The sequence below is a fragment of the Hypanus sabinus genome, chromosome 23 (genome assembly GCF_030144855.1).
Source record: "Hypanus sabinus isolate sHypSab1 chromosome 23, sHypSab1.hap1, whole genome shotgun sequence".
Taxonomy (NCBI): Eukaryota; Metazoa; Chordata; class Chondrichthyes; order Myliobatiformes; family Dasyatidae; genus Hypanus; species Hypanus sabinus.
This window is the reverse complement of record NC_082728.1, coordinates 1,229,804-1,243,867: the sequence shown is the minus strand read 5'-3', so window position 1 is coordinate 1,243,867 and position 14,064 is coordinate 1,229,804. Positions and strand designations below refer to the sequence as shown.

Sequence of the window (14,064 nt, the reverse complement as noted above, 5' to 3'; positions counted from 1 at the left end):
GGCCTTTGTACTCCCTCTGCAGCTGGATCCTCAGCTTCCTAACCAGAAGACCACAATCTATGCGGGTTGATGATCTCCTCGCTGATGATCAACACTGGTGCACCTCAGCAGTGTGTGCTTAGCCCACTGCTATACTCTCTCTATACCCATGACTGTGTGGCTAGGCATAGCTCAAATATTATCTATAAATTTGCTGATGATACAACCATTGCTGGCAGAATCTTAGCTGGAGATGGGAGGGCGTAAGGAGCAAGATAGACCATCTAGTGGAGTGGTGTCGCAGCAACAACCTTTAGGAAGGAACGTGAGAAGCAGGACCTTAAAGGTCGTAATCTTGGGATTATTGCCTGTGCCATGTAACAGTGAGTATAGGAATAGAATGAGGTGGAGGATAAATGCGTGGCTGAGGGATTGGAGCAGGGGGCAGGGATTCAGATTTCTGGATCACTGGGACCTCTTCTGGGGCAGGTGTGACCTGTACAAAAATGACAGGTTGCACTTGAATCTGAGGGGGACCAACATCCTAGCAGGGAGGTTTGCAAAAGCTATTGGGGAGAGTTGAAACTAGAATTGCTGGGGGGGGGGGGGGGGGGGGGTGGGAACCGAACTGAAGTGATGGAGGAAAGGGAGGTTGCTTCACAAATAGAGAAATCTTGGAAACAGTGCGAAAGGGATGATAGGCAGGTGATAGAGAAGGGACACACTTAGAGATGTCTGGTGACATTAAATCTGATTCTGATTCCCAATCTCGATTGAGTGAATGTGGAGAGGATATTTCCAATACTAGTAGTTTAGGCCCAGAGGGCACAGCTTCAGAATATAGAGATGTCTATTTAGAACAGAGATAAGGAGGAATTTCTTTAACCAGCGGTTGGTGAATCTGTGGAATTCATTATCACAGATGGCTGTGGAGGCCAAGTCATTGAGTGTATTTAAAGTGGAAGTTCTTGATTAGTCAGGGTATGGGGAGAAGGCAAAGGAATGGGGTTGAAAGTGATAATAAATCAGCCACGATGGAGTGGTGGAGCAGACTCAATGGGTCAAATGACCTAATTCTGTTCTAATGTCTTATGATTGAATGCATGGAGTAATGGTTAGGTTTGCACCATTGAGACAGGTGTAATGCACTGTAAGGTTCACTGCTAATGTAATGGTCTCTCTTTAGCAGCAATGTATGGGTTATGACTAGAGATAACGGGGCTTTGGAATGTGGGGCTATCCATTGAGAGGGATGTTGTTCTTGTTTTTGCTGGGGAGAGATGAGAGAAGACGCAAATGGAGAGAGTTGGTAGACCACTGGACAAAGTGGACTTGCAGCGAGGGTCCGCGGGTCGACTGCGCTCGGAGGAGGTTAACAGGGAACCAGTGGACTGAACCATGAGCTCCAATGTTACGCATTAGACTGCTTCATGAGAATGGGCCTTTTCTTTGTTTCTTTACTAACCATATAGTCAAATTAAGAATTATAAAGCTCAATTGTTTAATCACATATTGTGTACTGTTTGTTATTTTGTGATACTGATTTGTAACAGGAGACACATCGTGCAGCATCTACCCAAGCAATATTTGGCAGTAAACAACAGGCCTAGAGCTCTCTTCCCCTAGATTAAGCTGCTAGCTGAACTGAGAGTTACACAGGGAGAGGATGGCAGGGTCAAGGAACAAGGGAGGTGGAACATTAGTCAAAAGGAAGGAGGAGGCATACTTAAGGTTAGGAAGCCAAATTCAGGCAGGGCTCTTCAAAGTTATGAAGATTGAGAAAGGGAAACAAGAAGGCCTTAGTGAGTAGAATTAAGGAAAACTGCAAGGTGTTCTACATGTATGTGGAAAAACAGGAGAATGACTAAAAGTCTTTGCATTGCGGGAGGAAACCTGAGCACCAGGGAAAAAGTGCAAACCACACACCAACAGCAGCCAAGGTCAGCATTGAACTCAGATCCCGGGAGGTGAGACACAGCAACTGTGCTGCCCCATCTCAGAGGTCAGGGGTAGATGGGAGTAATCAGAATACAAGAGGCAGGCATTTATTCGCTGAGACAGACAGTAAAAGAGCAGGCACATCCCTACTAAACTTGACAGCAGAAGAGTGCTGTATGGCTCTGGTGGTGGCACTATAGGAAAGAACATCACTGCAGTGGCAAGGGTACAGAGGGTTGTCAGCAGCATGTTGAGAAGGATGGAATAGGTTTGCCTGGGTTTGTTTTTCTTGGAGCAGAGGTGGCTGAGGAAAGGAAAGAGAGATATTGGTGGAGTAGATGGAAAGAAATGTTTCCCTGTGGTGGATGTGGCTAAAGGAGAATGTTGATTTAAGGTGTGGAGAAAGTAGTTGAGAGAATGTGAAGAAGAACTTTGTTCACCCAGTGTTGGTAGAGGTGGATGTCACCACAACAGCATGGCAAGGATGGGGTTCGGGGAGGGCTATGACAGGATTGGTGTTGTTTTGTGTACATGTGACTGTAATGACTTATCTAAATCACTCACCTGGGCTCTTTGTAAGGTCTGTTGCAGCTGTCTGCAGCTTAGAGTTGGCTCTCTCTGCAGAAGAACAATGGAATGGTTAACCCTTGTATGGACATACAGCATCTTGACTCACCATTAGGGTTTATATCATAAAGAAAAGTTGTTAAACAAACTGGGTCCAGATCACTGCCCTTGAGAACCCCCACACTGAGAAACCCCAGAACACATGTCCTGGACTGGGACAACTCCCCAATGTTGTATTAATGATTCAAAAAAAATTCAATCAAGTTGGTGAGACAGGACCCCACCAACAAACATGGCATCATGAACAGCTGCTACCTTTAACAGTAAATGATCTCAGCGCTTCAGACACACTACAGGAAGACCATAAAGACATAGGAGCAGAATTAGGCTATTTGGCCCATTGAGTCTGCTTTGCCATTTTATCACGGCTGATTTATTATCCCTCTCAACCCTATTCTCCTGCCTTCTCCCCATAGCCTCGACACCCTGACTAATCAAGAACCTGTCAAAATACGCAATGACTTGGCCTCCATAGCCACTTGTGACAATGAATTTCACAGATTCACCACCCTCTGGCTAAAAAAATTCCTAGTTTTCTGGCAGCCCAATCAAATCAGGAGTGAGAGGGGAGACAGTTCACAGGTCAGTGAATGATTTATAAAGGAATGTTCCAGGCTTTCGGCAATTTCCAGTGGCCCAATCAAATTATATTTCATTTACAAATAAAAATACAGCACTGACAAACGGTGCAGCCTTTCTGTGACTGGACCAGTGTTAGAGTGGAGAGGCTTTGGCTCATCAGGCTTGGGCACAGTGAATAGCTAATACTTGCAGGGATGGGGCGTGTGGTGTGCCACAGCGTTCAGGTCTCCGGTACTGAGTTTTCTGTGGCTCAGAAGGGAGGGAAGAGGACTGCAGTAGTGGTAGGAGATTCTATAGTCAGAGGAACAGAAATGAGATTTTGTGGACACAATAGATGGATGGGATTTTGCTTCTCAGATGACAGGGTCAGGGATGTCTGGGAATGAGTCTACAACACTAAAGTGGAAGGTGAGCAGCCAGAAATCTTGGTACATATTGCCACCAATGACATAGGTGGGAAAGGAGTGATTCTAAGGAGCTAGGTAGAAAGCTGAGTAAAAGGACCGTCAGGGTGGTAATCTCTGGATTGCTGCCTATGCATGTGCCGGTGAGGTAAGATTAGGATGACTTGGCAGATGAATTCATGGCTAAGGAACTGGTGCACAGGGCAGGGGTTTAGATTTATGGATCATTGGGATCTCTTCTGGGGAAAGTATGACCTGTACAAAAGAGACTGGTTTCACCTGAACTCAAGGAGGACCAATATCCTTGTGGGCAGATTTGCTCGAACTGTTGAGATGGGCTTATACTAATTTCACAGGGGGATGGTAAATGGAGTGATGAACTGAGGATGGACTGTTAACATGCAAGCAGAGGCAGTGTGTAGTGAGACTGTCAGGAAGGACAGGCAAATGATAGAGCAAAATTACAGTGAGAGGGATGAGCTGAAGTGTAATGGGGACAAAAACAGAAAAGGGTGACAAATATTGGGCAAGGTGTTATATCTGAATGCATGTAGTATACAGAATAAGGTAGATCTTGTGACGCAGTTAGGGACTGGCAGATATGACATGGGCATCAATGAGTTGTGGCTGAAAGAAGATCATAGTTGGGAGTTTAACATCAAGCTTGTATTGAAAGGGTTGGGTGGATTTTTTGGTAAAAAAAAATGAAGTCAAATTGTTAGAAAGAAGTGACATAGGACTGAAAGGTGTAGAATCCTTGTAGATACAGTTAAGAGTAAGGGTAAAAAGACTGGGAGTAATACACAAATCTCAGTACAGTAGCCAGGATGTGGGATATAAATTACAACGGGAGATAGAAGAGGCATGTCAAAAGGGCAATGTTACAATAATCATGGGGATTTCAATATGCAGATGGGTTGGGAAAAATCAGTTAAACAATGAGAGTAGAATTTATAGAATGCCTATAAAATGGCTTTTTAGAGCAGCTTGCATTGAACCCACTAGGGGATCAGCTATTTTGAATTGGGTGTCGTATAATGAATTTGATTAGGGAGCAGAAGGTAAAGGAACCCATAGGAGACCCTTACCTCATATGATATAAAGTCAGATGTAACAGTATTACAGTGGAGTAAAAGGAATGATAGAGGCATGAGGGTGGAGCTGACTGAAGTTGATTGGAAGGGGACACTGGCAGGGATGATGTCAGAGCAGCAATGGCTGGAGTTCCAGGGAGCACTTCAGAAGGCACAGAATAAATATAACCATATAACAATTACAGCATGGAAACAGGCCATCTCGGCCCTTCTAGTCCATGCCGAATGCTTACTCTCACCTAGTCCTACCGACCTGCACTCAGTCCATAACCCTCCATTCCTTTCCTGTCCATATACCTATCTAATTTTTTTTTTAAATGACTATATCGAACTTGCCTCTACTACTTCTACTGGAAGCTCGTTCCACACAGCTACCACTCTCTGAGTAAAGAAGTTCCCCCTTGTGTTACCCCTAAACTTTTGCCCCCTAACTCTCAACTCATGTCCTCTTGTTTGAATCACCCCTACTCTCAATGGAAAAAGCCTATCCCCCTCATAATCTTATCTCCCCCTCAACCTTCTATGCTCCAAAGAATAAAGACCTAATTTGTTCAACCTTTCTCTGTAACTTAGGTGCTGAAACCTAGGTAACATTCTAGTAAATCTCCTCTGTACTCTCTCTATTTTGTTGACATCTTTCCTATAATTCATTTTAAAATCTTATTATTATCGAAGATTACCAAAAAAGATACATTAATGTCAGTATATACAATAAAGAATTAGATTAGCAAATAACTGATTAACAAAGCTCAGCAATATATCAATAATAATAAGAGAAAATAAAGTGTAAAAAAAAATCCCCACTAACTAAAAAAAAACCCTAACTAAAAAAAAATCCAAACTGAAAAAAAAACAAACAAAAACCCATTGGGAGCACAACACCGGAGCTATACATCATACAAGCTTCCATAGAAAAAAAATACCAATCTGCCAACTCAAATCCATTAAAAAAAATTGGAGGGAAACCATATTAATTAACTCAAATCAAATGATAGCAACGGGCAAATGAACCCCACCTTTTCTCAAAATCAAATCGAGGATCGAAAGTTTGACTTCTGATTTTCTCCAAACTAAGGCATAACATCACTTGAGAAAACCATTGTATCAAAGTAGGAGCAGAAACATCTTTCCATTTCAACAAAATAGCCCTTCTGGCCAACATTGTAACAAATGCAATTACATGTTGGTGTGATGGAGAAGTACCAGGAATATATTGAGGGACTATACAAAATAAAACTGTCAATTTATTAGGTTGTAAATTAATTTTTAAAACTTTAGAAATTGTAGAGAAAATAGACTTCCAAAAATGTTTCAGTACAGAACACAACCAAAACATGTGTCAATGTAACTGTCTCAGTTTTACATCTGTCACACTGACGATCAACACTAGAAAACATTTTAGACAGTCTCTCCTTTGTTAAATAGTAAGGATGTACAATTTTAAATTGAATTAGAGAGTGATTGGCACAGATCGAAGAAGAGTTAATCAACTTCAAAATCCGCAACCAATCTTGTTATCAGGGTCATGTTCAGCTCTCTCTCTTAATCTTAAGTGAAGGGTAGTTGTGCAATTGTAACAGTAAATTAGAAATTTTCCCAATAAATCCTTCACTAAAGGATTCATTTTAAAAATAATATCTAACAGGTCAGAATCTTGTATATACGGAAAATTACTTAGGTTTTTTTGTAAGAAGTGTCTGACATGAAGATTTTGCAGAAAATGTGAATATGAGAGAGAGTATTTAGTTACTAATTTCTCAAAAGACAGGGTTGAATGGAATCGGCCATCCTGGAACAGATCTATGAAGGAATAAACCCCATTATTTCTCCAAAAAAGAAAAGTAGGATCACTTAATGAAGGCTTAAATAATTAATTTTGATAAATTAAAGTAAAAAGTGTAAATATTTTAAGATTAAAGAAGTTACAAAATTGGAACCAAATTTGTAATGACTGATTAATCACAGGATATGAATTTAAATTAGTAATTTTGGCCAATTGTACAGGTAAAGAAACTCCTAATAACAAGGTTAAGTGAAACTGTTTCACAACATTCAATTCCAAATCAGCCCAAGGCAGTCGTTCATCTCTATCAGCTCAATATAACCAAAAACACAGCCCAGTAATATATTCTTAAATTAGGCAAAGCAAGACCCATCTTTTTAAAATTTTTGTCAATGATATTTGGCAATTCTTGGTCTTTTATTATTCCAAACAAAAGATGAAGTAATAGAGTCAACCTGATCGAAAAACTTCTTAGTTAAAAAAATAGGGATATTTTGAAATACATATAAAAATTTTGGTAAAATCATCATTTTAACTGCATGAATTCGGCTGACTAACAAAAGTGTAAGTGGATTCCATCTACAAAATAATTGCTTCATAAAATCCACTAAAGGAACCAAATTAGCTTCATAAAGGTCTTTATAATTTTTAGTAATAATAATACCTAAATATTTAAATGAGTCCGTAACTCTAAAAGGAATGTCATCATATATAGAAGCAGAATCATTTAGGGGAAATAATTCACTTTTATGATGGTTTAGTTTATATCCCAAAAACTTTCCAGAATCGTTTCATAGTTTCAATAAACTAGGAATGGATTCTTCAGGATTCAAAATATAAACTAAGAGATCATCAGCATAAAGAGAGATCTTATGAACAGTCCCATTTATGAAAATTCCAAATCTTTAGCTACACGGTGCAATAGCCAAGGGTTCCAGCACCAAATCAAATAACAAAGGACTTAACGGGCATCCTTGTCTTGTACCCCGTGAAAGCCAAAAAAAAAGATCTGCAATTGTTAGTAATAAGAGAAGCAATAGGGCTTTTATATATCATTCTAATCCACTTATTAAAATTAATACCAAAGCCGAATTTCTCTAAAACACGAAATAAGTATTTCCATTCAACTCTGTCAAATGCCTTTTTAGCATCAATTGGGGAGTCTTAGAAAAGGATGAATATATAACATTTATAACGTTTCTGAAAGTTACAGAAAAATTAACAGCCCTTTACAAAACCTGTGTTTGGTCTTGAGAGATAATTTTAGCTAGAAAATTCTCCAGTCGATTAGCCATTATTTTTGAGAGAATTTTGGCAACCACATTTAATAATGAAATTGGTCTATATGAAGCACAGTCAGTAGAATCTTTACCTTTCTTAAGAATTAAAGAAATAGAAGCTTCATGAAATGTGGGAGGTAACTCCTATCAAAAAAAGAATCTTTAAGCGTTTCCAACGTATATGGAGAGAGCAATTTTTCTAATTTTTTTATAAAATCCTACAAAATAACCATCCAGTCCAGGAGCTTTACCAGACTGCATTGAAAAAATAGTTTTCTGAATTTCACTTTCTGTAATAGGAGCATCAAGAGTTTGTTGATCTTCAACAAAAATTTGAGGAAAATCCATCTTTTGTAAAAAGGCATTCATTTTAGAGGAATCAACTGGAAACTGAGATTTGTAAAGTTCAATATAAAAATCTTGAAAAATTTTGTTAATATCTTCATAATTACATGCTAAACTCCCATCTCCCTTATGAATTTTTAAAATTTGTCTTTTAGCTGTTTTTAATTGAGATGCTAATAGCTTATTATTTTTATCTCCAAACACATAAAATTGACTTTTCAATTTAAGTAAATTTCTTTCAATAGGATAAGTTAATAATAAATTATATTGTGATTGGAGTTCAACTCTTTGTTTGAATAAATCAATATTAGGAGAGACTGCATAAATATTATCCAAGTCTTTAATTTGTTTGGAAATTTTATCTAACTATATGACCATGTAAATATGCTTTAAATGTATCCCATATAATCAATTTTGACACATCTCCCGTATTATTAAAAAGAAAAAAAATCTTTTATCTGAGTCTCAATAAATTTCATAAAGTCTGAACTTTGTAATAAATTTTCTGGAAGATGCCAAGGCAAATTTGCAATAGTGACATCATTCAATTCAAAAGCTAAACTTAAAGGCGCATGATCAGAGAGAGTTATAGCAACATATTCACATTTCTGGACTTTGGACAAAAATTGGGAATCAACTATAAAGTAATCGATTCTCGAATATTTTTTGTGAACATGTTAAAAAAAAATCATCAGGATGTAAATGTCTCCAAACTTCAACCAGGCCAAAATCAATTAAAAAAGAGTTAATAAGTGATGCAGAATGGCTCAGAAGCCGCTAATTGGTTGAACTCTTGTCAATCAAAGGATTTAAACAACAGTTGAAATCACCACCCAGTAACAACATATATTCATTTAAATCTGGCAATAAAGCAAATACATTTAAAAAAAAAAGGATCATCTACATTAGGTCCATATATGTTAACCAGAACAATTTTTCTACTACAAATTGTTCCTTTAACAATTAAAAATCTACCATTAATATCTGACACAATGTCATCTTGGATAAATAAAATATTAGATTTAATAAAAATAGATACCCCCTTTGTTTTGTTTTGACAGGTAGCGTGAAATTGAAGGCCCTTCCACATTTAAAAAAATCTATTTTGATCGCCCGTTTAGATATGCATTTCTTGAACAAAAATTATATCGGGTTTCAATAATTTAAAAAGTCTTCTTTCGCTTAATAGGATTATTCCAACCACGTACATTCTAACTTATAACATTTATCTGTTTAATTGCCATAAAAATTTTTAATTTTATTTAACACATAGATACACGCATTCCAGCGCAGGCTAATCAAAATTGGCGGTGGTAAGTATAACCATATACAAAATATGCTTGCTCCGGAACTCCGTAATGGGAAAAAATACAAAAAAGAAAACTAAAATTAATCCTATAAATCAAAACTAACCCCAATCCTCCCACCACCCCAAAAAGATCGAAATTTGGCAAAAAAAGACCGAAATGCCTCCCCATTGAGTAAAAAAAGAGACTCTGCAAGCTGCCCATTTTATAATAGTGGTTTTAAAAAGCTTTCCTTAATTCCTCCCCCCCATTTACAAAAAGAAGACAACATATGGCCCTAAAACAGAAAAACCCTGCAAAGGAAAAAAATATTTTGCTGAATATAAAAAGCCAAACACCACAAAGCAATACACCACCTTATCAAATCATGTTAACTGCCCACTTACAGGCTTTGCTTCTAACTGATATATATGCAATTTAACTATCAATTTGCTTTAATGCCTTCCACTACTTTACAGAGTATTATTGTGCTGAAACAATGGACACTGGTAAGACTAGATCATCATTAAAACATGGAACAGATTCCCAACTGAAATGGTTAATACAAGAGGGCACAATTTTAAGGTGATCAGAAGAAAGTATATGGATCTCAGAGATGTTTTTTTTCATAGACCAGTAGGTAGGTACATGGTAAGATCTGCCATGGGTAGCCATAGAGGCAGACACAACAAAGACATTCAAGAGACTCCTAAATAGGCTCATAGTAAAAAACAGAATTCTCTACAGGACAAAAGCATTTGATTAGTCATAAAGTAGACTGAGTGGTAAACAGCATGGGCCGAAAGGCCAGACTGTTCAGTTTTTCTCTACAACATCTAGCTCCCCATATCCAAAACAAAAGGTCAGAGAAAGAAATATTTACACTTAATCCTTAAAAGCAGCTGGGGAATGCAGAAACAATATCCAAGGATGCCAAAACAAAAAATTAAACAAAGAAGAAAAATACTTATGTAATCTCCAATGAAGAAAAATCAGCACCATTTTACATTTAACTGACATGCCCAATGAAAAACTTTGTTTTTTAAAAAACTATTTATCTATCGACTAACTCCCAACTATATATATAAGAAAAAGACCTTATGAACTATGGAAATTAACATTTAATTAATGAAAAGAGGATCAAAATGAATAATCAAACAATCTGTCCATTGTCTTAATTCACTCAGAAGATCAAGCAGACTTCAGAAAAGTCATTCATCATTCACATCGGAAAGTTCACATCATCTTTAAATGGTCGATTGATCAAAGGACATCTTAAGCAAATCAGAAATATTGAAAGCCTATCTTCTTTCCGAAAGAACAATTATTCAGCAGACCTAAAACCATTTAAACCTCAGCTACAACCGGAATAGAGATAACATAGTCCAATGCCTCTTTGGGGTCCAGAAAGACACGTGGAGTCGAATCTTTGGAAAATAATTTTAATTGGGCTGGATATTGAAGTGATGGGAATAATCCCTTATCATAGGCTACCTTCATGGTTGGAATGAATTTAGACCGCAGTTCCATAACTTCCCGTGGATAATCTTCATAAAAACAAACCTCGGAACCTTTAAATTTAAAAACTCTTTGTTTCCTCGCATATTTCATGATTTGGTCTTTAACTTTAAAATGAAGAAAGGAAACCAAAACTGACCTCCGCTTATCCAACTTCCGAGATCTGTGTGTCACTCCATTAGACAGCAGGTGGAGTCTATCATTCCTATAATTTGGTGACCAGAACTGTACACAATACTCCAAATTTGGCCTCACCAATGCCTTGTACAACTTTAACATTACATCCCAACTCCTATTCTCGATGCTCTGATTTATAAAGGCCAGCATACCAAAAGCTTTATTCACCACCCTATCCACATATGATTCCATCTTCAGGGAACTATGCACCGTTATTCCTAGATCACTCTGTTCTACTGCATTCCTCGATGCCCTACCATTTACCATGTATGTCCTATTTTGATTAGTCCTATCAAAATGTAGCACCTCACACTTATCAGCATTAAACTCCATCTGCCATCTTTCAGCCCACTCTTCTAACTGGCCTAAATCTCTCTGCAAGCTTTGAAAACCTACTTCATTATCCACACCACCACCTATCTTAGTATCATCAGCATACTTACTAATCCAATTTACCACCCCATCATCCAGATCATTAATGTATAAGACAAACAACATTGGACCCAGTACAGATCCCTAAGGCACACCACTAGTCACCGGCCTCCAACCTGACAAACAGTTATCCACCACTACTCTCTGGCATCTCCCATCCAGCCACTGTTGAATCCATTTTACTACTTCAATATTAATACCTTGTGGCGACCCATTTTCTGCGCAGGCAAACCGGCTCACAAATAGCCAGCGCATGGGGGGAGACTTTGGTAATACACCTCCGACGTCTTTTCCGCCCGGAGAGGGCAGGCGCTAGGGATTTAAATGCCAGCACTGCGAAGTTAGTCACAAAACGACTTATCGACTGCTGTGTGTAGCGCATCACTACATTGGTGACCCCGACGGTCCAAACAGGATTTGGACCAAAGATGACCGACTCCTCATCTGTTCACGCAGTTTCGCTCAAACTGCTGACTTTCTGGACGCTGCGACCACGCGTGTGGTTTAGCCAAGCAGATGCCCAGTTCCAGATTCGGCAGATATTCTCTGATTCCATGAGTTACTACCACGTGGTGAGTGCCCTTGACCAGCAGACAGCCGCCCAGGTTGTGGATTTCATAGTCGCCCCCAGAAAAAGGCAAATATGAAGCATCCAAAGCGCTGCTCATTGGGACCTTTGGCCACTCACGGCGTGAGCGGGGTGCCCGCCTGCTTCACCTGGACAGTTTGGGAGACAGACTGCCGTCAGCATTGATGAACGAGATGCTGTCCTTGGCTGATGGACACAAGCCCTGCCTCATGTTTGAGCAAGCGTTCCTAGAGCAACAGCCCAAGGACATACATCTGCTGCTGGCCGACGCAGATTTCAGCGACACCCGGGAGGTGGCGGCCCGGGCAGGCGTGCTGTGGAAAGCCAAGAGGGAGAGCGTGGCACCCGTCGGTCAGATTACCAGGCCACGCGCCCAACAGCGGACCAGACCAGGCCCGACAGGGGGGTGCACACAACACAGAGGCAGGAGTGTTTCTACCACCAGCGGTGGGGCACAAAGGCACGCCGTTGTCGCCCGCCCTGCAAGGGCCAGGGCCAGCTGCCGCTAATGACTATGGCAGCAGGCCACCAGGACAGCCTCTTGTACGTCTGGAACAAACAGTCGGGACACCTCTTCTTGGTCGACACTGGAGCAGAGATCAGCGACTTGCCCCCGACGGTGTACGACACCCGCAACAGGAAGCCAGGACCCACCCTGAGGGCCACAAACGGCAGCACAATATGGACCTACGGCACCCGCACAGTGCAGCTGCAGTTCGGCGCCAGCCGGTTCACGTGGGACTTCACACTGGCCGCAGTGGCCCAACCACTCCTGGGGGCAGACTTCTTGTGAGCTCACAGCCTGCTGGTCGACTTGCAAGGGAAAAGACTGGTACATGCCGAGGCATTCCAGACATTCTCCCTGGGTGAAGCCAAGTTGCCGGCCCCACACCTGGACTCCATCACGCTGTCGGACAACGAATTCACCAGAATCCTGGCGGACTTCCCATCGATTCTGGCACCGTAGTTCATGGCAGCCATGCCCAGACACGGTACAGCACCGCATTCCGACCCAGGGACCACCCCTCCACGCCCGTGCACGAAGGCTCCCCCCGGAAAAGCTTCGCCTGGAGAAGGAGGAGTTCAAGAGGATGGAGGAATTGAGGATCGTACGGAGGTCCGACAGCCCATGGGCCTCCCCCTGCACATGGTGCCCAAAGCAGCCGGGGGTTGGAGACCATGCGGCGACTACCGCAGACTGAACGAGGCCACCACTCCAGACCCCTACCCTGTGCCGCACATACAGGACTTTGCAGCAAACCTGCACGGGGCAAGAATCTTTTCCAAAGTAGACCTCATCCGGGGATACCATCAAATCCCGGTGCACCCCGAAGACATCCCCAAAACAGCACTCATCACCCCGTTCGGCCTGTTCCGAGTTCCTCCAAATGCTGTTCGGCCTGAAGAATGCCGCACAGACGTTCCAGCAGCTAATGGATGCGGTGGGACGTGACCTGGACTTTGCGTTCATCTATTTGGACGACATCCTTATAGCCAGCAGTTGTCGTCAAGAGCATCTGTCCCACCTCCGCCAGCTCTACTCCCGCCTGAGTGATTTCGGCCTCACGATCAACCCGGCCAAGTGCCAGTTCAGTCTCGATACCATCGACTTCCTGGGCCACAGGATTACCAAAGACGTGGCAACACCTCTGCCCGCCAAGGTAGACACGATCCGCCACTTTGCCCAGCCCAACATGGTCAAAGGACTGCAGGAGTTAGTTGATATGGTGAACTTCTACCACTGTTTCCTCCCCTCAGCAGCCCAGATCATGCGCCCTTTGTACACCCTGATGTCGGGTAAAGGCAAGGACATTACTTGGGACGAGGAGGCCACGGCCACTTTCGTTAAAGCCAAGGAAGCCTTAGCAGATGCCGTGATGCTGGTGCACCCCAGAACGGACGTTCCGACCGCCCTCACAGTGGACGCATCCGACACAGCAGTTGGTGGGGTGCTGGAGCAGCTCAGCAAGGGGCGCTGGCAACCCCTAGCGTTCTTCAGCAAGCACCTACGACTACCCGAACTCAAGTAC

The 14,064-nt window shown here is 41.4% G+C and overlaps 1 protein-coding gene across 2 annotated transcripts in view; it reads right to left on the bottom strand.

The window, feature by feature from the left end:
- Positions 1-14,064, bottom strand: part of trim25 (tripartite motif containing 25) — a 110,627-nt gene that overhangs the window by 18,084 nt on the left and 78,479 nt on the right. For both annotated transcript variants that reach the window (XM_059948136.1, XM_059948137.1), the window contains exon 5: positions 2,482-2,535. In XM_059948136.1, coding sequence (XP_059804119.1) covers positions 2,482-2,535 — 54 coding nt within the window. The remainder of the gene's footprint in view (positions 1-2,481; positions 2,536-14,064) is intronic.